This window comes from Nerophis lumbriciformis, linkage group LG16, assembly GCF_033978685.3.
Source record: "Nerophis lumbriciformis linkage group LG16, RoL_Nlum_v2.1, whole genome shotgun sequence".
NCBI classification, from domain to species: Eukaryota; Metazoa; Chordata; class Actinopteri; order Syngnathiformes; family Syngnathidae; genus Nerophis; species Nerophis lumbriciformis.
Window position 1 is genome coordinate 16,945,433 of NC_084563.2, and position 23,097 is coordinate 16,968,529.

Sequence of the window (23,097 nt, forward strand, 5' to 3'; positions counted from 1 at the left end):
CCACAATTTTGTTGTTTTTAATGTGTAATGACAATAAAAGCCTATTCCTATTCCAAAGGTGCATCAACAAAGTACTTTAAAAAGGCAAAGGCTTTAAAACGTATGTGCAAGTTTAGTTTTTTATTTTCAATACATTTGCGAAAAATGTTTTGAATAAAAATAAAAAATTTTACATTGTCCTTAACATTTTGAGAACAGAAATGAATGTACCGTATTTTTCGGAGTATAAGTCGCACCGGAGTATAAGTCGCACCTGCCGAAAATGCATAATAAAGAAGAAAAAAAACATATAAATCGCACTGGAGCCCGGCCAAACTATGAAAAAAAATGCGACTTATAGTCCGAAAAATACGGTATTCAATTTTGCAATAAGGCTGAAACATAACGAAACATGGAAAAAGTAAAGCACTGAGAATACTTTCTAGATGCATGGTAAAGTATCCGTTATTGTGACGAAAATGTATCACGGTATCGTCGAATGTACTCAAAAAGTACTTAAACACACTCTGAAAAGGACTGAAACACACACTTGTAATCATTTTAGCATCTAAGGAAATGAGCAGTGTTACCGTGAATTTATAAAAACATGTGATAATCAATCACAGTTTTGCGATACTTAAAATCTGAAACCTGAATACTAATACCCGGGAAATTTAACCGCGGTTTATCGTTACATCCCTAAGACACATCCTATAGTACAGTGAATGATGGCGCTTGGAAGAGATAGGCACAAGTCTAACATGGTTGTGTGCATTTCAGTGTACCATCAGGTTGGGAGAAAATGGATTGGCTAAACAGTGGAACCTCTGAAGTCGAACAAAGCCAGTTGACATTAGGAACTACCTTTTCCCCATATAAAATAATTTAAACAGAAATCCTTAATATTTTGTTAAATGTACAGGTATTTATAAACACATTCATTTGCATTGTTGCTGAAAACATTTTTTTTTCCATGCCACTGTTCTGTATAAAGGGCTAATATGCCAGCAATTTTACAGCATTAAGGAGTAATAACAGTGGTAGGACGGCACCTGTGTGAAAGGCGGTGTTTCTCTTACATTCATTTGTCCAAGACAATAACAATTTGGAGGGCCACAAAAATATTTTTGGGGTGAGATTTTATTTTATTTTTTCAGATGGCTTGTTTTTCTTGTCTGTGTAGTTTGTCACCCCAGCTTCGCACAGCAGAGGATATCGTAACTCTGCTTCCTAACACACCTTGTACACTCATACCAGAGCTGACTTGGTAGAACACGGTAATGCAGGGGTCACCAACCTCATCCAGCCCAAGATCCCTGGTCTCAACCAAAACCAAAGCAAGATCTACCACTCTGCATCAACTGTGTTTTATTTATATACGTACACATATATATATATATATACATACATACATACATACATACATACATACATACATACATACATACATACATACATACATACATACATACATACATATATATATATATACATATATATATATATATATATATATATATATATATATATAATTATTATTATTTTTTTATCGTGTTCTGTTCGTGTTGTGTTGTGTTTGCTCGGTACTCGTTTTATCTTTTAACCTGCTCATTGTACAGCACTTTGGCTACCCCTGTGGTAAATTTTAAATGTGCTCTATAAATAAAGTTGATTTGATTTGATTTGATATATATATATATATATATATATATATATATATATATATATATATATATATATATATATAAATTAGGGCTGCAACAACTAATCGATTAAAATCGATTATAAAAATAGTTGGCGATTAATTTAGTCATCGATTCGTTGGATCTATGCTATGTGCATGCGCAGAGGCAAATTATTTATTTATTTATGTTTTATTTGTTTTAATAAACCTTTAATTATAAACTGCAACATGTACAAACGTATATAAATACAACATAGTTGATGCAGTGGTAGATCTTGCTTTGGTTTTGGTTATACATATATATATATATATATATATATATATATATATATATATATATATATATATATATATATATATATATATACATGTATACATATGCATATATACAGATGCATATATATACAGATGCATATATATATATATATATATATATATATATACATATATATATACATGTATATATATACACATATATATATATATACATACATATGTATATATATATATATATATATATATATATATATATACATATGTATATATATATATATACATATATACATATATATATATACTTATATATATACATATATACATATATATATATACTTATATATATATATTCACATATATACATAAATATATACATACATATGTACATATATACATACATACATATACATACAAATATATATAGACATATGTATATATGTATGTATATGTAATAACATATTTTTGGTTTTTGGTTTTTTAAAGACAAAGCTTTGTGCTGTTCTTATTGGCTGATGTCAACATTTTGTTTTATTGTCATTGTGTTTCTCGCTGTTTTCTCAATTTTTGCTGGTGTGTTTTGCAATGACAAGCGAGTCACGAGCCACAGATGGCCCCTGTGCCGCACTTTGGGCACCACAGCTGTAGCTGGTAACTGTTTATGGCCACTAATTTCTTAATATTGTAGTATATTTGTTCATCCTATGGTCACATATGGGACGCGAGTCAGCTAACGTCAGTAAAGGAAATAGTAAAATCAGCCGTTCACCTGGCGAGTTTTTCCTGTGTGATAAAAGGGGGATAAACGGGGAAGTAGTTATTTAGCTGCCGCCTTGTTTTATCATAAATCCCTGCTTTGCACATGTCAATGTTTACTATTGTATGCGCAATAAATCAACACAAAATCCGTACTTTGGAGCAATGTTCGCGGATTCTAGTATTTGGCTTGTTAGCTTCCCGTCGCAGGCGAGCGATGATGGTCGTGGTTGAGGGAAGAGTTGTTTGATGTTGGACGCTAGAAAATGTCAGATGCATTGCAATAGTCGATCATTGTTGTGCACATCCTACAATGTGCGTTTGCAAGTCGAGCGGGTGTCCTGTGTGGCCTCGGTTTCCAGAGCTGCGGCATGTGAGACTGAAGAGAGCGAAGCAAGGCGTGCGGACGTGTTTGCGGGTCTGCTGATTACTCTCCGGGTGGGGGTGTCACTGATGTCACACTAATATGTATATATTTTTTTTTATACACTGCAAAAACTGAAATCTAAGTAAGATGAAATATCTCAAATAAGGGTGATATTTGCTTATTTTCTGTCTGATAAGATCATTCTTCTCACTAAGCAGATTTTATGTTAGTGTTTTACTTGTTTTAAGGGTTTTGGTCCTCAATGATCTCAGTAAGATATCACAGCTTGTTGATGAGATTTCATGACCTATATTGAGTAAAACATGCTTGAAACTAGAATATCAACTGTTGTAAAGCTGTGTCATCAACACTCACAAGTATAAAACTATTTTTTTAAAGTAAAATTTTTTTACTTCAAGCATGAAAAAAAAGAAATCATGATTTTGACACAATTGTGTCTCATAATTAAAACAGATGACAGCCAAATGGACTTTGCTGTTTTATTTTCAATGAAACAATAGAAAATAAGTACTCATATAGTAGTACAGTTGGCACAGTACAGTAAACAGACAGTTATTTTTTAAACATTTAACATGTGACATTTCTAACAATTTTAAACAGAAATAGTTCATGCACATTCAGATGAATTCTTCAAAACTACAATTAAAAATGTTTTGGCCGTGGGCCGGGCTGTATATATGCGCACTAATTGACTGAAAGAGCACGCACTTGGCGCGATGATATCATGTTATCGATGGAAAAATGCATTTTTTGGCAATATGATTTGCCTGAGCGGCGAGGAGACCCCGAGAGTAACAAGCGGTTGCCTTGTTGCCTTTCCATTAAGAACAATAAATTAGTTTTTAGTATAAGTTTGCTGGTTTCAAGAAATGTAATGCAGAGCGCATATCATTATGTCAAGACAATGGCACTAGCATGTACTTAATTTAAGAATATTTTTCAACATATTGAGCAAAAAGTTATCTTTTTTTTTTTTCTACCAAGAAAAGTGCACTTGTTATTAGTGAGAATATACTTATTTTAAGGTATTTTTGGGTTCATTGAAGTTAGCTAATTTTACTTGTTTTGGAAAGCAAATTTTCTTGTTCTATTGACAGATAAATTTTGCTTAGTTCAAATAAAATATCCCTCATTTTTGTATTTTTTTTTCTTGTTTTTGAACACTGACTTTTTGCAGTATAGTCGAGGTTTTCTGTGGTTTATCCGTTATACAATGTAGAGCGGAATATAGGTTGGTCAAAAATTCATCCAGAAGCTTGCCAGAAGCTTGTGAATGGCTACCAAAAGCGTCTTATTGCAGCAAAACTTGCAAAGGGACATGTAAGCAAATATTAACATTGCTGTATGTATACTTTTGACCCAGCAGATTTGGTCACATTTTCAGTAGACCCATAATAAATTCATAAAAGAACCAAACTTCATGAATGTTTTTTGTGACCAACAAGTATGTGCTCCAATCACAAAAAAATAAGAGTTGTAGAAATGATTGGAAACTCAAGACAGCCATGACATTATGTTCTTTACAAGTGTATGTAAACTTTTGACCACGACTGTAAGTGTTACTTTAGAGGCGTATTTTCTCAATTTCTCCCCAAATTCAAAAATTAAACGATTTCAGGTGGATTAATTCGGCTTTCAGAGGTTCCACTTCATGTAAAACAGCCTAAAATGTCTGTCAAAACATGAGTTGCATTAAAAGAATGACACTGGTATGGCCACACTTAAGTAAATTCAATTAGGATAAAACATCCTTCATAATGGTGGACAAGACTTTCCCATCACAGGCTTTGTAAAAACATGTGAGGAGCAGCAGATTTGGCATCAAAGGTGAAATTAGTCACTGGAAAACATACAGTCACAAAGAAAATACTGTTACAGGAAAGTTAGAGTGGAGTTGGTGATCATTTTCCAAAAGCCAGAAGATAATGAAAGCAGCAGGTGAAAGACAAACATGCAAAGCTGATGGTCAAGGACGTCCTTAGACACGTTGCGCTCCCGCAAAATAGATCTAGGTTCTCTGTTTCTGTTCTAAAAAAAACACAGATTGTGTTGAAATGAATAGGGTCAATGTGCAAATTCTCCCTCGGAAAAAAGTCATTCCCCTTTTCATGTTATCGGGTAATTTGCAAGACTCCTGCTGCGACCCCCTCCCTTGCTAGCGACTGGGAGTTCTCAATATTGCCTGGTGATAGAGAGGTGGCAATGCATGTGCGAGGAGGAAGGAATAAACATAGCCTTTCTTTTGAAAGACATATTTTATGCAAGTAAAAAAAAATAATCTGTCTTTCCTAACGATAGATAGCGTTTCAAAGTTTTGGCTGCAGCAATGGTATATTTGCAGTATATAACAAACGAATACCTTATGCATGAAGCTTTTTAAAAGCTGAAAACCCGCCCAACAGAGCAAGGCTGCATAAATTGGCAAGGCAAAGGCCAAGCAAGGTTTGGAGATATGTCTATTTTTAAGCAGCTCTGGCTGCGTTTGAAGAAAACTTACAATTTGATATTGAAGTATAAAGTTTGCATGTCTACGGCGGTAAAGAACAGGAGGATTCTATTCGGAATTTAAAAAACACCATCAATAACAAATAGGGGAAAATGCAAAGTGACATATAGAGGAAGGCCCAAACAACTCACGAGCAAAACAAGTGAAAGCACCACAGCACACCAAAAAGTCCAAAGTACAACGTTCCTGCATTATTCACATTTCCAGTAAAACAAAAAAAACCTTCCATTCACAGTGCATGCATCAGTATCCACAAGCAATATGACCCCTGACACACTACAAGATTGTTTCATTGACAGATCATGTGGTCTTCTTCATATGGAGAGTCTGATTAATTTGATCAGTATTTAATAACCAGACAATACTGGGAATGGACATGTTCTTACAATTACAGCGGTACCTCACGATACCAGTGCACCGTAGTGTTGTCCCGGTACCAATATTCTAAATGTATTCAAATGTATTTCGGTACTTTTTGATACATTTCTAAATAAAGGGGACTACTTTTTTCTTTTTTAAATCTTACGATACATTAAGCATATGTTACTTATTGCAAGTTTGTCCTTGAAATAAATTAGTGAACATACAAGACAACTTGTCTTTTAGTAGTAAGTAAGCAAACAAAGGCTCTTAATTTAGCTGCTGACATATGTCATTTTCCATTCTATTATTTTCTCAAAATTATTAAGGACAAGTGGTAGAAAATGAATTATGAATCGACTTGTTCATTTACTGTTAATATCTGCTTACTTTCTCTTTTACCATGTTCTGTCTACACTTCTGTTAAAATGTAATAATCACTTATTCTTCTGTTGTTTGGATGCTTTAAATTAGTTTTAGATGATACCACAAATTTGGGTATCAATCCGATACCAAGTAGTTACAGGATCATACATTGGTCATATTCAAAGTCCTCATGTGTCCAGGGAGTTTATAAACATAATATAAATAAATAAAAAATGAAAGAATATTTTGTGATGCTAAAAAATATTGATGTAATCACAGTAGTGTCGACTGGTTACGCTCATGTACTTGGTATCATTACAGTGGATGTTAGGTGGAGATGCACCAATGGTGTTTGTTTACATTGTGACGCCGGTGTGTAGTGAAGCATGTTTAGCTATTCCTCGCTATTACTTTATTTGTCGCCATGGAGGCGAGGATTAGTGATTTAGAAGTAGTTAAAACATTCCCGACTGCGGATGGACTTTAAAGCATCTCTTCCTGAGGGTGTTTCAGTGTTATAACTTCACATTTATCTTTACTTTTTAAGCCAAAATGCGTCCGTTCTCCCTTTTCTGTCTACACACCGTGTCTGATTGTAAGTACTCCGTGATTGTGCGCTGCCGAACATGCTCGTCTGCTCGTAAAACCAGCAATGATACGACGTGACGACGACGGGGGGGCGGGGGTCTGGTACTTTTTACAGGCGGTATAGTACCGAATATGATTCATTAGTATCGCGGTACTATACTAATACCGGTATACCGTACATACCCTAGTGCACCGGCTTTGTTTTTTCCGTGATTGAAACTACAGTACATACGCTGTCTGGCTGGCTGTGTACAAACTAAACATGAAAAAATACTTTACAGATACTGTAAAATAATTGTTCATGTTTTACAGTCAGTACAGATTGGAGTTCTATCACATTGTGTTGTGTATTACAAACTCAAACGCATTTTGTGCTGTCGTAGAATCTAGCTTATCTCTTGTTGTAGTTACCTTTTACGGCTAAGCATGGCGATGTGTTACTACGCTAGAAAAAGAGTTCCTCAGTGTTTGCTCTTACAATAACAATGTCCCTACAGCTTGGTTATTATACAGGTCAGGGAACGTAAATGGAGTATTGTTTTGAATGCATTTTTAATGTGATTTAGAGGTAGAATTGATTGCTCCCATTAGCTGCATTGCTAGCGACCTAAAACGAGCGATTTGTATATGTTAGAAAGCGCGAAAAAAAAAAAAATGTTGTCTTCTTGTCTCTCATGATGATTGTGAACGATAGGCAAAATTCCCAAAAAAAAGGACAGTTCCCCTTTAAGGACTTTAAAATAATATTTAAACGGGGGACATTTATCCATGAAAATATGAAGAAGCCGTCGATGGTGTGTTTGATGGAGAAGCAGCTGGAAGATGATACCGTCATATTAGTCCACTCTCCAATGTAATAATGTTGTACATTATTACATTACTTCATAAAAGTACTACGGTTGATTGTAGTATATTCTACTGTATTGTTGTTTATGCAATATGTTTTATAAAAGGCATGTTACATGTAAAAATGGTGGTTTATTTGAATATGTATTTCGCATCACGGGTTTTTCAAGTTATGAGCAGCGTCACAGAACTATCCATCCATCCATTTTCTACCGATTGTCCTGTATGTGTCACATTGACTTGTGAGCATGATAATAATAAATCCAAAACTGTTCATGAAGAATGATTTCAATTGAGTGCACTACTCGGCAGCCACCAGCAGAGGTGCTGTACAGGCACTCTTCACGAGTGGCCCCGCAACCCCAAAAGGGACAAGCGGTAGAAAATGGATAGATGGAACTAGTTTGCTGTCTTAAAGACAACGATTGTTTTATCAAAAAATGTGTTATAAATAAAAAATATATATTTTCCATTTCTCCATTGTCAAGTAAATGTTGATCATGGATATTTAGTAGAGATGTCCGATAATAGCATTTTTGCCGATATCCGATATTGTCCAACTCTTAATTACCGATTCCGATATCAACTGATACCGATATATACAGTCGTGGAATTAACACATTATTATTCCTAATTTTGTTGTGATGCCCCACTGTATGCATTAAACAATGTAACAAGGTTTTCCAAAATAAATCAACTCATGTTATGGATAAAAAAAATGCCAACATGGCACTGCCATATTTATTATTGAAGTCACAAAGTGCATTATTTCTTTAACATGCCTCACTTTTTCACATACGTGGACGCATATGAAAAAGTGCAATATATTTATCCGTACAGTAATCTATTTATTTATTTATATATATTTATATATATTTATTCATTTTATATATATATATATATATTATATATATTATTTATATATATATTTATTTATTTATGTATGCACCTTATTGCTTTTTTATCCTGCACGACCATGAGCTTATGTAACGAAATTTCGTTCTTATCTGTGCTGTAAAGTTCAAATTTGAATGACAGTAAAAAGGAAGTCTAAGTCTAAGTCTAAAACAGCAGCTTGGAATTTGGGACATGCTCTCCCTGAGAGAGCATGAGGAGGTTGAGGTGGGCGAGGTTGGGGGGTGGATATTGTAGCGTCCCGGAAGAGTTAGTGCTGCAAGGGGTTCTGGGTATTTGTTCTGTTGTGTTTATGTTGTGATACGGTGCGGATGTTCTCCCGAAATGTGTTTGTCATTCTTGTTTGGTGTGCGTTCACAGTGTGGCGCATATTCGTAACAGTGTTAAAGTTGTTTATACGGCCACCCTCAGTGTGACCTGTATGACTGTTGTGTGTGTGATAAGCCGTAGATATTATGTGATTGGGCCGGCACGCAAAGACAGGGCCTTTAAGGTTTATTGGCGCTCTGTACTTCTCCCTACGTCCGTGTACAGAGCAGCGTTTTAAAAAGTTATGAATTTTACTTTTTGAAACTGATACCGATAATTTTGAAACCGATACCGATAATTTCAGATATTACATTTTAAAGCATTTATCGGCCAATAATATCGGCAGTTCGATATTATCGGACATCCCTAATATTTAGTCAAATGTCCATCTCCGTTATGGCCTTAGCCAATGGTTCTCACAAATAGTTTGTTTTGCAAGTACCACCCTTTTATCTACTTCATTACCCTCACATTGGTAAAATTGGATCTGAAAAGTCAAACTTAAGCCGTCCCCCTCGGCACCATTAAAGCGAACGGAGGCTGGAGGCACTTCAACAAAGGCTAGGTACACTTTTCAGCGCCAGAAGCTACCCCCTGTGACACGCACTGATATGTCAAAACTGACATTCGAGCCTCCCCACCCACCTAGTCTTCTTTTTTCTGCTTCAAGTCCTAATGAAAGTAATCAAGGCGTGCTGGGAGACTTCAAGTTTTGTTCTCTTGTCTTTTGACTACACGGATTAATATCCATTTAAATAAAACAATTACTCACACACAAGAATAATGAGCCCGGTGAGGAATTCAATCAACTCTGACAAAAAAAATAAAATCATCATTATCAATAACGCCGGTTAATTACCATCGCAATGAGGAGGCTAATAAATGATGATGCTTTGCAGTTTTGGAAGCTAGTGGAGGGTGAGACAAATTAATTTCCCTTTTTCTATCCTTTTTGTTTTTAATAAAGGGATTACACAATCTTAGTTAATATTGTTATTAGGGATGTAACGGTAAACGGTATAATGATCTACTGCGGTAAAATACCGTTTATATTTTTAATTATCAAAAAAAATGCATTTATTATTGCATTTTAGGCAACACTGCTTACTTCCTGGAAAGGAAGTCTCCGCATGCGCACCAGCGCCGTTTGGCTCGAGAAAACACGGCACAAAGCAACTACACGCACCATGCACCAGGAGTTTTTCCCTCGGAGTAAACGGAACCAAAGGTTTCATTTCAGTTTATCTCCCTCGCTTCACTTCCGTAGCGTGGAGTCTCGCCGTGCGTTAAAGAGCGCACTGCTGTTAGATGGTGACAAGTGTGGACAATATCGGGGACATACACATACAAAAATATTTGATGTTGATTTCCTTTTTGCAACACAGCGTCCACTCACCTGCTGTGACTGAGCGTTAATAACTTGACAAAACAGGCAGCAGGCTGTGTTTCGGGAACGCTACCACAACTGGTTTATAAAGTATTTACTTTGTTTACTGCGATTGTCACTTGTCCGCTAAATAACTGCTAATGTTGTTAGTGTACCAATAACATCAATACGAGCTAAAATGTTTTGTCATCTCATCGAAAAGTAAAATACAAAGATTGCGTATTAAATGTGGGAGGTATAACTCCTGTTTATTTTTTTGGGCCAAACCGCTGCACTAAACCACATCCATCCATCCATTTTCTACCTCAAAGCTTGTTTATTTGACTTTATCTGCATGAGCCAAATTGTTTTGTGTTTTATAATTATATCAAAAAGTAAACACCATGTTTTTTTTTGGTTTTTTTTACATTACTTGTTTGTTTTTTCCATTTTACAAAGGTATTACTTTAAAAAACATTCATGTGACATAGCATTATGGTGTATAGATAATTCCTATATGACATACTTCTGCTCAAACTCTTAATAGATGCATGTACATGTAAATTTACATAACTGAAAAAGATGCCACTCTATCAAAATGTAAAAATAGAGATAAAGGCAATATGTAATGAGAAAAAGCTGACACATTGATACTATTAATGAACAAACACAAACATTGTCTTTAAATGTATTTATCTATAGCCTTTTAATTAGACATTACAAATTGCATGATGTCGTCGCGTTCACACCCGTTTTAACTAACATAATCAATAATCGTGATTATTATTTTGGCCATAATGGTGCAGCCCTACTGTATGTGTATGACTAGATCAAATCTCATATATAAACACTATGTGTATCTATATGGACAAAAAGTGCAGTTACGTCTTCAAGTGCCATCTTGCAAAATTGTTACATTTGTTTTAATTGTTTATCCCTTATAACCATAAGGTGCCATCTTGCACAATTCTCACATTTATTTTCATCTATTTATGTTATTATTTTGTTTTTGCCATTATACTACGCACTTGTGTTGCTTTCATTTGGTTTCAATTTATACTTGAGTTACATGAAGCACAATGTTACCTTATAAAAAATAAATTATTTTAGATAGTGTTAGTGTTGTTCTTTTTTTTCAATAAAACTTGGTGAAAAGATTTCAAAATTGTAAGCACATTTAAAAATACCACGATAATAACGAATGAAATGTTCATCCCTAATTGTTATTATAATATTTGTATTAGAGCAGGGGTGTCAAACTAATTTTAGATCGGGGGCCACATGGAGAAAAATCTACTCCCAAGTGAAATCACGGCACGATAACTTAAAAATAAAGACAACTTCAGAATGTTTTTTTTTTGGTTAAAAATAGAACAAGCACAAATGTACAAATCATAATGTTGTCTTACGTGTTGCGGTTTATAATTTATTTGTCGTTATTTATATTTTCCGAACAAATTCTGTGATAATGTTCATCAGTCAACTCATTGGTGTTAAAATTCAATCTATCAAGATAAAAAAATTATATCAAAACCAAATTACCGAATGTTATTTATGTAGTTTGATCATTTTCCTCGACCGATGTACTGACATCATGTGGTCTATTTTGTACATATGAAGCATCATCTACAAAAATCCAAAGAATTGGTATTGCGACATCCAGTGGACACATTTAGAACATCTGTTTCTTTCATTAAAAAATTTACAGATTAATTTTTATACGTAGCAAACTTATCCCGCGGGCCTGATACACCCCTGTATTAGAGTTGAGTTGAGTTGAGTTTGAGTTTATTTCGAACATGCAAGCATACAACATGATACATCACAATCTCCCGTTTCTCTTTTCAACATGTTCGAAAAGGAGTAGGAAGAAGCAGAGCTTATTTAATCCTACGCCTTTTCTTTTACATAACAGTTGCTAAAACTTTGGTTCACTTCCTGTTCTCAATTTATTCACAATATACTCCATAAGTAATCACAATAAAAATAAGTAAATAAATGATAATTGGTGAAGTAAGTTACATTTCATATGATGAGATAAGTAAGATTATTTTGAGAGTGAAAGAATGGATGAATTAAATAAATACAGAATGTTTATCATGGTTCTTCTTCTTTGTACTTTGTAAACACTTTAAGTTTGAAGAGTTTCTTGATGTGGATCATATTAGTACATTGTTTGATTGCTTTGCTTAATCCATTCCATAATTTAATTCCACATACTGATATACTGAAGGTCTTAAGTGTTGTACGTGCGTACAAATGTTTTAAATTACATTTCTCTCTAAGATTATATTTCTCCTTTTTTTTTGAGAATAATTGTTGTATATTCGTGGGTAGCAGGTTATAGTTTGCTTTGTGTATAATTTTAGCTGTTTGCAAATTCACTATGTCGTGGAATTTCAGTATCTTTGATTCAATAAATAAATTATTTGTATGTTCTCTACATCCAACATTATGTATTATTCTAACTGATCTTTTTTTTAACACCGTTAATGAATGAAGTGTACTTTTGTAATTATTTCCCCATATTTCTACACAGTAACTCAGATATGGTAACACTAGTGAGCAGTAGAGAATATGAAGTGATTTTTTTTTTGTCTAGACCATGTTTTGCTTTATTCATTATTGACGTGTTTCTTGCTACTTTATGTTGTATATTTTTTACGTGAGATTTCCAGTTCAATTTATCATCAATCATTATACCTGGAAATTTGGTTTCATTTACTCTTTCAATTTCTATTCCGTCTATTTGTATTTGTGTTCGACTTTCTCTTCTACTGTTACCAAATAGCATTATTTTAGTTTTACTGAGATTCAACGATAGTCTGTTTTTGTCAAACCATCTTTTTAATTTGTTAATTTCTTCTGTTATTATTTGTAGTATCTTCTGTGTGTTCTCTCCTGAACAAAACGCTGTTGTATCATCCGCAAATAATACTAACTTTAAATCTTTTGTAATTTTACAAATGTCATTTATATAGAGATTGAATCATTTAGGTCCTAGTATTGATCCCTGAGGTACACCACAGGATATATTTAGCGTTGTAGACGTGTGTTCGCCTAGCTCAGGGGTCGGCAACCTTTACCAGTCAAAGAGCCATTTTGACCAGTTTCACAAATTATAGAAAACAATGGGAGCCGCAAAAATTTTTGAAATTTTAAATGAATTAACACTGCATACAAAGGGGTCTCAGACACGCTGCCCACACCTTTACATGGAATTTTTAACCTGGTGCGGCACGCGGGTTCTAACTGAATAGCGCTTGTCAGCGTCATGCGTGCTGTGATGGTTCAGCATATAGCGCCCACTACAACCAGCGTGCCTGATCAGCCACATGTTGTATGGGGCTTCCGCTTGCTCACATAGGTGACAGCAAGGCATACTTGCTCAACAACCACACAGGTTACACTGACGGTGGCGGTATAAAACAACTTTAACACTCTTACTAATAATGCGCCACACTGTGAACCCACACCAAACAAGAATGACAAACACATTTCGGGAGAACATCTGCACCGTAACACAACATAAACACAACAAGACAAATACCCAGAATCCCATGCAGCCCTAACTTTTCCGGGATACATTATACACCCCCGCTACCAAACCCCGCCCACCTCAACCGTCGCACAGAGAGAGGGGGTAGGGGCGGGGTTTGGTGGTAGCAGGGGTGTATAATGTATCCCGGAAGAATTAGGGCTGCATGGGATTCTGGGTGTTTGTTCTGTTGTGTTTATGTTGTGTTAAGGTGCAGATGTTCTCCCGAAATGTGTTTGTCATTCTTGTTTGGTTTTGGTTCAAAGTGTGGCGCATTATTAGTAAGAGTGTTAAAGTTGTTTTATATGGTCACCGTCAGTGTGACCTGTGTGGCTGTTGACCAAGTATGCCTTGCTGTCACGTACGTGTGCAAGCAGAAGATGTATATTGTATAACAAGTGTTGGGCTGGCACGCTGTTAATACAGATTGTAGAGGGCGCCAAATGTTGTAACATCACGGCACGCCCTTATTATAGCTGTAAGGGTGAAAATCAGTGAATTCTGATCCCGGGAGTTTTCTGCGAGTGGCACTGAAATCCGGAAGTCTCACGGGAAAATTGGGGAGTTCAGCAAGTAAGCTGCTGAGCCGCATCAGAGTGATCAAAGAGCCGCATGCGGCTCCGGAGCCGCGGGTTGCCGACCCCTGGCCTAGCTTCACATATTGTTTCCTGTTCATTAGATAACTTCTTATCCAGTTTAAGACTAACCCTCTGATAGAGTGTTCATAACCTATTCAAAACACTCCCAGGTAGACCAAAAGAAACAGTTTGCATAAGTTATATTTCAAAAATTGCTTGTGGTGACTGTTTTTGTAACTGCTTAATTCAAGATTGCACCAGTTTACTAAATGGAAAAAGACCCAGTGGCCATTTAAAATGCTCCAAAGAAACATGCAAGATCGGGCCAGTAACCCACCAAACAATGTGCATGCAAGCATACGGCTGAAGAAGCACTGACCGTCCACCGAGCATTGAGTGAGTCTGTGAGTGAGTGGCCTACGGTTACCGAGTGATGGCAGCCTACAACGGCAAATTGCAGCACAACGGGGCAAAAAAAAAAAAGGATGATGGGCGCGGGGAAAATAAATGAAACTAGAAGATGAAGGAAGCGTGAAGGGTGGAGATTTGACAGAAGTGAGTGCGTGAGGGAAGCCATATGCAGAGGAATCAGACTGAACTCATTCTGGAGATTCATCACAACATCTACAGTCATTGGGGCGAGCACACTTCACTTTGCGTCCGGCCGTCTTTGACTTACAGATTTGGCTGTGGCTGAGATGTACTGGACCACCATCTCCCGTTTGGTGCTCAGATCCTTCCCGCGAAGGGGGGCCTTTCGCTCTTCATTCAGATTCATATCCTCCTGTTGGCAGCGGATGCACAGATTGTGTTATTAGCCACAATCAAAGTCATCAGTAGGCTTCATAACAATGTTTGTTGGGCAAAAAAGTAAGAAAATAGAGTCAAATGCAGATACACTGTATTGCCAAAAGTATTTGGCCACCCATCCAAATGATCAGAATCAGGTGTATAAAATGTAGCACTTAGGCATGGAGACTGTTTCTACAAACATTTGTGAAAGAATGGGCCGCTCTCAGGAGCTCGGTGATTTCCAACGTGGAACTGTCATAGGATGCCACCTGTGCATAAACGTCCATAAAGACATGGATGACAGAGTCTGGTGTGGATGAACTTGACTGGCCTGCACAGAGTCCTGACCTGAACACGATAGAACACCTTTGGATGAATTAGAACGACCAACATCAGTGTGTGACCTCACCAAATTCCTACAAACACACTCCGCAACCTTGTGGACAGCCTTCCCAGAAGAGTTGAAGCTGTAATAGCTGCAAAAGGTGGACTGACTTAATATAGAACCCTATGGGTTAGGAGTGGGATGGCACTTCAAGTTCATATGTGAGCCAAGGCAGGTGGTCAAATACTCTTGGCAATATAGTGTATCTAGAAAAATATAACCGGCGGGCATTCGTTTTTTTGGTCAATTTCTTTGGGCACAGTTAAACATTTCAGAAAAAAACAACAACACTGTTACTGGTTTGAATCCAGCTTCTGCCATATAGTCATGGCCGTTGTGACCGTTGTCGTGTAGGAATGTCAGTGATGGTGCTCGGAGGGGCCGTGAACGCAAATTGGCAGCCATGCTTTGGTCAGTCTACCCCAGGGCAGCTGTGTCTATAAATGTAGCTTACCATCACTAATGTGTGAATGTGGAGTTAATGAATGAGGGCTTCTCAGTTTTCCCCTGTAAAAGCGCTTTGAGTGTCTCGAAAAGCGCTATATAAATCTAAATCAGTAGTATTATTATATTTATTATTACAAATCCACTGCAGAGGTTGCTGGCTGTCGGAAGGTTAAACTGACATACTGAGTCCTTGAGCTGCTGCGTCGCCTCTGGGTTGGTGAGGGTTAATGCTAAATTATAAATCATGCATCACATTTGTACAGCTGAAGGTTGCGGCCATACACCGAGAAGTTGGTCAACTTTAAAATTAAATTTAGACCTGAAGACATCGCGAGAGGTCAAATCAAACTGTATTTTATATAGCACATATATATACACATATACATATATACATACATATACATATCGACATACATATATACATATATATATATATATATATATATATATATATATACATACATACATACATACATATGTATATATATATAAATATATACATGTATACACATAAACATACACAAATACATACATACATATATATATATATACACATATGTATACATACATACATATATATATATATATATATACATATATATATATATACATATATATATATATACATATATATATATATATATATATATATATATACATATATATATATATATATATATACATACATACATACATATATATATATTATATACATACATATATATATACACATATATATATAGTTATATACACATATATATATATATATATATATATATATATACACACATATATATATATACACACATACATATATATATATATATATATATATATATATATATATATATACACATATATATATAATATACATATATATATATATATATATATATATATATATATATATATATATATATATATATACACACACACATATAAATATATATATATATATATATATATATATATATATATATATATATATATATATATATATATATATATATATATATATATATATCCATCCATCCATTTTCTACCGCTTATTACACTATTGCTCCCAGCATTTTTTTTCAAACTCTAGAGCAGGGGTCTAAGACACGCGGCCCGCGGGCCAATTGCGGCCCGCGAGACGTTATTTTGCGGCCCGCACCTTAATATGAAAATGTAATGTTAGTGCGGCCCGCAAGTTTTAGATGAATGCCGCTTGACAGCATCATACTTGGCAACCCTCCCGATTTTTCCGGGAGACTCACGAATTTCAAGGCAACCATTCTCTCGAATGTCTTCACACAAACAACAATATTAAGGGCGTGCCGTGATGTCACTGCCTTTAGCTCCCTCTACAACCTGTACAAACAGCGTGCCAGCCCAGTCACATGTTGTATTTGGCTTCTGTACACAAACGTAAGTGACTGCAAGACATACTTGATCAACAGCCACACAGGTCACACTGAGGGTGGCCGTATAAACAAGTTTAACACTGTTACAAATATGTGCCACACTGTGAACGCACACCAAACAAGAATGACAAGCACATTTCGGGAGAACATCCACACCGTAACACAACATAAACACAACAGAACAAATACCCAGAATCCCATGCAGCCCTAACTCTTTCGGGCTGCAATATACACCCCCGCTACCACCAAACCCCGCCCCCCAACCCTGCACGCCCACACATCAAACCCCCCTCCTCCGTGCGTCGGTAGGGGTTGGGGGGGGGGCGGGGTTTGGTGGTAGCAGGGGTGCATATTGCAGCCCGGAAGAGTTAGGGCTGCAGGGTGTTCTGGGTATTTGTTCTGTTGTGTTTATGTCGACATACCGTGCGAATGTTCTCCCGAAATGTGTTTGTCATTCTTGTTTGTTGTGGGTTCACAGTGTGGCGCAAATTTGTAACAGTTATAAAGTTGTTTATACGGCCACCCTCGGTGTGACATCTATGGCTATGGATCAAGTATGTCTTGCATTCACTTGTGTGTGTCTGCAGAAGCCTCATACAACATGTGGCTGGGCCGGCACGCTGTTTGTATGGTGAAAAAGCGGACGCGACGACAGGTTGTAGAGGATGTTAAAGGCAGTGCTATCACGGTACGCCCTTAATATTATTGTCCGGGTGAAAATCAGGACATATTCGGGGGAATGGTTGCCCCGGGAGAGTGTGGGGAGGGGCACTGAAATTCGGGAGTCTCCCGGAAAAATCGTGAGGGTTGGCAAGTATGTTGCTAGGGCGGGATAGCCATTCAAAGAAGGTGAATTCATTAAAAAGTGCATGTTAGATTTTTTTAAGAAATCTTTTCTAGCGGCCCAGCCTCGCCCAGTTTCTGCATCCAGTGGCCCCCAGGTAAATTGAGTTTGAGACCCCTGCTCTAGAGTAAGGTTTATGCTGAAGTTGTTTATGAACAACTTTCAATGTTAAAATTTTTGCATGAATACTTTTTAGAAGATGTTTTCAAACAAATATGGTAGTGACTTTTTACATTCCTGCTGACTAATACAGATTGAAAAATGGATGTAATCACAAGGAAGTCTTGTGCTGAAAGATATAAACATCCCATGAGTCGGCATCCCAATGAGAGCAGAGATTGTACAGTATACAATTTTTATGTTCGTAACTTGTATTTTTTGATTAGCACTTAGCAAATCAGCTATATGATGCTTAGTGTTTCACAATAGCATGACCTGCTTAGCGCTTAACTTCTAAAACTAGTCACTCATATTCAGGCTCAAATATAGAAGGTTCTGGATCATCATTTGTCCCAAAGTAGTCGTCGTTGGCTCTTACGAAGTTTACCAATATTAGAAATGGTTGTTTTTAGCTAAAGGAAGTAGAGAAAGATGTGAGGCTACGTGAAATCAATGTGCAACCTTAATGCTTAAAATGAGCAAAGTGCGTGAATATTACATGTTATTATAATGTGTTGCCTGTTAGTACATTGCATATACTCACAGCATGTACAGTACATAAAACATTAGAGCTTTTTGGATATGTTTTAGAGCGATTTATGTCGCTTTTTGATGCAGTACCGCCTGAGGGATTGAAGGTCACAGGCCTTCAATGTTGGTTTTCGGCCTTGCCGTTTACGTACAGTGATTTCTCCAGATTCTCTGAACCGCAGATGGTGAAATCCCTACATTCCTTCCAGTCGCTTGTTGCGAAATGTTCTTCTTAAAACTGTTTGAGAATTTGCTCACGCATTTGTTCACATAGTGGTGACCCTCGCCCCATCCTTGTTTGTGAATGACTGAGCATTTCACGGAAGCTGCTTTTATACCCAATCACGGCACCCACCTGTTCCCAATTAGCCTGTTCAAAATAAGTGTTTGATGAGCATTCCTCAACTTTCTCAAACTTTTTTGCCAGCTTTTTCGAAACATGTTGCAGGCACCAAATTCCAAATGAGCTATAATTTGCCAAAAATAACAACGTTTACCAGTTCGAACGTTAAGTATCTTGTCTTTGCAGTCTATTCAATTGAAGTTGAAAAGGATTTGCAAATTATTGTATTCTGTTTTTTTTACGATTTACACAACGTGCCAACTTCACTGCTTTTGGGTTTTGTACTTCATTCTTATAGGGAAAGTATTCTCAAAACATGAACAAAGCCAGCAGGCACAAGACATTAAAACAACGATGAGAACTTGTTGAATTACGTCCTGAGGTTGAGCAACTCAAACATAACGTTGTAACAACATGCTTTTTGACGACCTTTAATCAATGTTGATTTGATCATCAAAATTTGGTCATTTCCCAACCAATATTCTACAACACAAATACAACGTCGAAAAAACATGCTTTTTGACAACAGTTGTTCAATGGTTTAGACCAGTGTTTTTCACTAGTGTGCCGTGAGATACAGTCTGTTGTGCCGTGGGAGATATGTAATTTCACTTATTTGGGGTTAAAAAATTTTTTTTGCAAACCAGTAATTATAGTCTGCAAATAATTTGCCGTTGTTGAGTGTCGGTGCTGTCTAGAGTTCGGCAGAGTAACCGTGTAATACTCTTCCATATCAGTAGGTGGCAGCAAGTAGCTAATTGCTTTGTAGATGTCGGAAACACGTCTTGTGAGACGACGATGGTTTGTTGTCGTATCCAATGCTTAAACCAAAAATAAACAAAAGGTGAGTGCCGCTAAGAAAAGGCATTGAAGCTTAGGGAAGGCTTTGCAGAACGAAACTAAAACAGAATGCTGGACGACAGCAAAGACTTACTGTCGAGCAAAGACGGCGTCCACAAAGTACATCCAAACATGACATGACAATCAACAATGTCCCCGCAAAGAAGGATAAAAACAACTGAACTATTCTTGATTGCTAAAACAAAGTAGATGTGGGAAATATCGCTCAAAGGAAGACATGAAACTGCTACAGGGAAATACCAAAAGAAGAGAAAAAGCCACCAAAGTAGAAGCGCAAGACAAGAACTAAAACACTACACACAGGGAAACAGCAGAAAACTCAAAATAAGTGATGTGGCAGGTGGTGACAGTACACCTACTTTGAGACAAGAGCTGTAGTGATTCATGCTTGGTTATGGTTTAAAGGGGAACATTATCACCAGACCTATGTAAGCGTCAATATATACCTTGATGTTGCAGAAAAAAGACCATATATTTTTTTAACCGATTTCCGAACTCTAAATGGGTGAATTTTGGCGAATTAAACGCCTTTCTATTATTCGCTCTCGGAGCGATGACGTCACAACGTGGCGTTACATCGGGAAGCAATCCGCCATTTTCTCAAACACCGAGTCAAATCAGCTCTGTTATTTTCCGTTTTTTTCGACTGTTTTCCGTACCTTGGAGACATCATGCCTCGTTGGTGTGTTGTCGGAGGGTGTAACAACACGAACAGGGACGGATTCAAGTTGCACCAGTGGCCCACAAATGCAAAGTGGCAAGAAATTGGATGAAAAGTGTTCAAAATACGAGGCTGTGGGGAAAGCCGACGAAATGGTCAGTCGTTTGTTCCGCACATTTTACCGACGAAAGCTATGCTACGACAGAGATGGCAAGAATGTGTGGATATCCTGCGACACTCAAAGCAGATGCTGACATCAACTCCAAAACTGGACAGATCAGCTTTCAGGAAAAGAGAGCGGATGAGGGTATGTCTACAGAATATATTAATTGATGAAAACTTTATTCATTACTCGCGTTTTTTTGTAAATAATTATACATAAACTGTGTTTACCAGTAATTTAGCTTAAAAACATTCATTTTTTTCAATCATTCGAGTACATTCGGGTAGTCTTGTGTAATGCAGTATTTTGTGTCTATTTAGGTATGGTTAACCTGAGTGCTGAAATCGTGGTTAGAAGGCGATCGCCGAATTCGTCCTCGCTTTCTACCGTGTCGCTGGCTGTCGTGTCGTTTTCGTCGGTTTCGCTTGCATTCGGTTCAAACCGATATAGCTCAATAGCTTCAGTTTCTTCTTCAATTTCGTTTTCGCTACGTGCCTCCACACTACAACCATCCGTTTCAATACATGCGTAATCTGTTGAATCGCTTAAGCCGCTGAAATCCGAGTCTGAATCCGAGCTAATGTCGCTATACCTTGCTGTTCTATCCGCCATGTTTGTTTGTTTTGGCATCACTGTGTGACGTCACAGGAAAATGGACGGGTGTATATAACGATGGTTAAAATCAGGCACTTTGAAGCTTTTTTTAGGGATATTGCGTGATGGGTAAAATTTTGAAAAACACTTCGAAAAATAAAAAAAGCCTCTGGGAACTGATTTTTAATGGTTTTAACCCTTCTGAAATTGTGATAATGTTCCCCTTTAAAGTCATATCCAACAATTGCGACAACAACTTTTTACTGTCAACTGAGTTTCGTTTTTTAATGATTTCTGCTGGTGGTGTGCCTCCGCATTTTTTCAACGCAAAAAATGTGCCTTCGCTCTAAAAAGGTTGAAAAACACTGGTTTAGACGTTGATTTCACCATTGAAATTCGGTCATTTCCCAACCAACAACGTGGATCCAACGGTGTCTCAAATTTACAAATACAACTATTTTGCAACGTTGTTTCAAAGTCAGTTTTAAAAGACAAGTACCGTATTTTTCGGAGTATAAGTCGCACCGGAGTATAAGTCGCACCTGCCGAAAATGCATAATAAAAAAGGAAAAAAACATATATAAGTCGCACTGGAGCCAAACTGTGAAAAAAACTGCGACTTATAGTCCGAAAAATACGGTACGTATAATCAACGTTGTATCAATGTTTTGTGCCTGCTGGGATATTAAGAACTATGGGGGGGAAAAACTGTGGAAACGGTGTTCTTTGTTAAATGTGTGTAAGTGCTTTTATTTCTGTTACATCTCTTAAATCAGATCATGTCCTTTTGTAGCTTAATGAGTTCATTTCCATTGTATATACCTTTACTGACTAGCTGCAAGGTAATAACAAGAATGAAAAAGCAATTTAAAAAATGGCACTATTAGAGTTTGAATGAGGCCACAGTTCATAAAAAGTACAAACTCGGAAGAGAGGAGAACAATGGAACAGACATACTACTGTAGCTTCTCCATTCAGGCAATCAACAGAGATAGGCCTTGATAGGCAGTATGAGGTAAATATTGGGTGGTATTATCTTTGAGCTACTTTTAATGCCGCGCCACAAAAGTGGGCTTTCATGTGAAAGGCATGGGGAGCAGAGGCCGAGTGGAGCCCTAATAGCTCCAGAATGACACGCTGATTGGAATGGAGGCGATGTTTCTAAGAAGCCTTCCCTCAAAAGAAAATGTCTGGCTTAAAAAGAGTGGAGAGAAAACAAGGAGAGGGAATGAGTGGAGCCTTGCTGCTCTCTGCTGGCAAGTCAGGAAAAACATGCATTATCCTTATACTTATACATTTTGAATCAATTTGAAATAAAAAAAATGTTGGTGTCTTTTGATTCCTCTATTGGGGCTGAATGTTGTGCGGCCCATTTCCCATGGTGATCGTTAGAGAACCCTCAAAGAGCTAAGTGATCTGTCACTGTTTCACTGAAACTAAGCAATCCATATTGAATTGT

The 23,097-nt window shown here is 36.8% G+C and overlaps 1 protein-coding gene across 4 annotated transcripts in view; it reads right to left on the minus strand.

Annotated features, from left to right (window-relative positions):
• Positions 1 to 23,097, minus strand: part of diaph2 (diaphanous-related formin 2) — a 1,014,494-nt gene that overhangs the window by 903,512 nt on the left and 87,885 nt on the right. For all 4 annotated transcript variants that reach the window (XM_061976707.1, XM_061976705.1, XM_061976704.1 and 1 more), the window contains one exon: positions 15,132 to 15,236. In XM_061976707.1, coding sequence (XP_061832691.1) covers positions 15,132 to 15,236 — 105 coding nt within the window. The remainder of the gene's footprint in view (positions 1 to 15,131; positions 15,237 to 23,097) is intronic.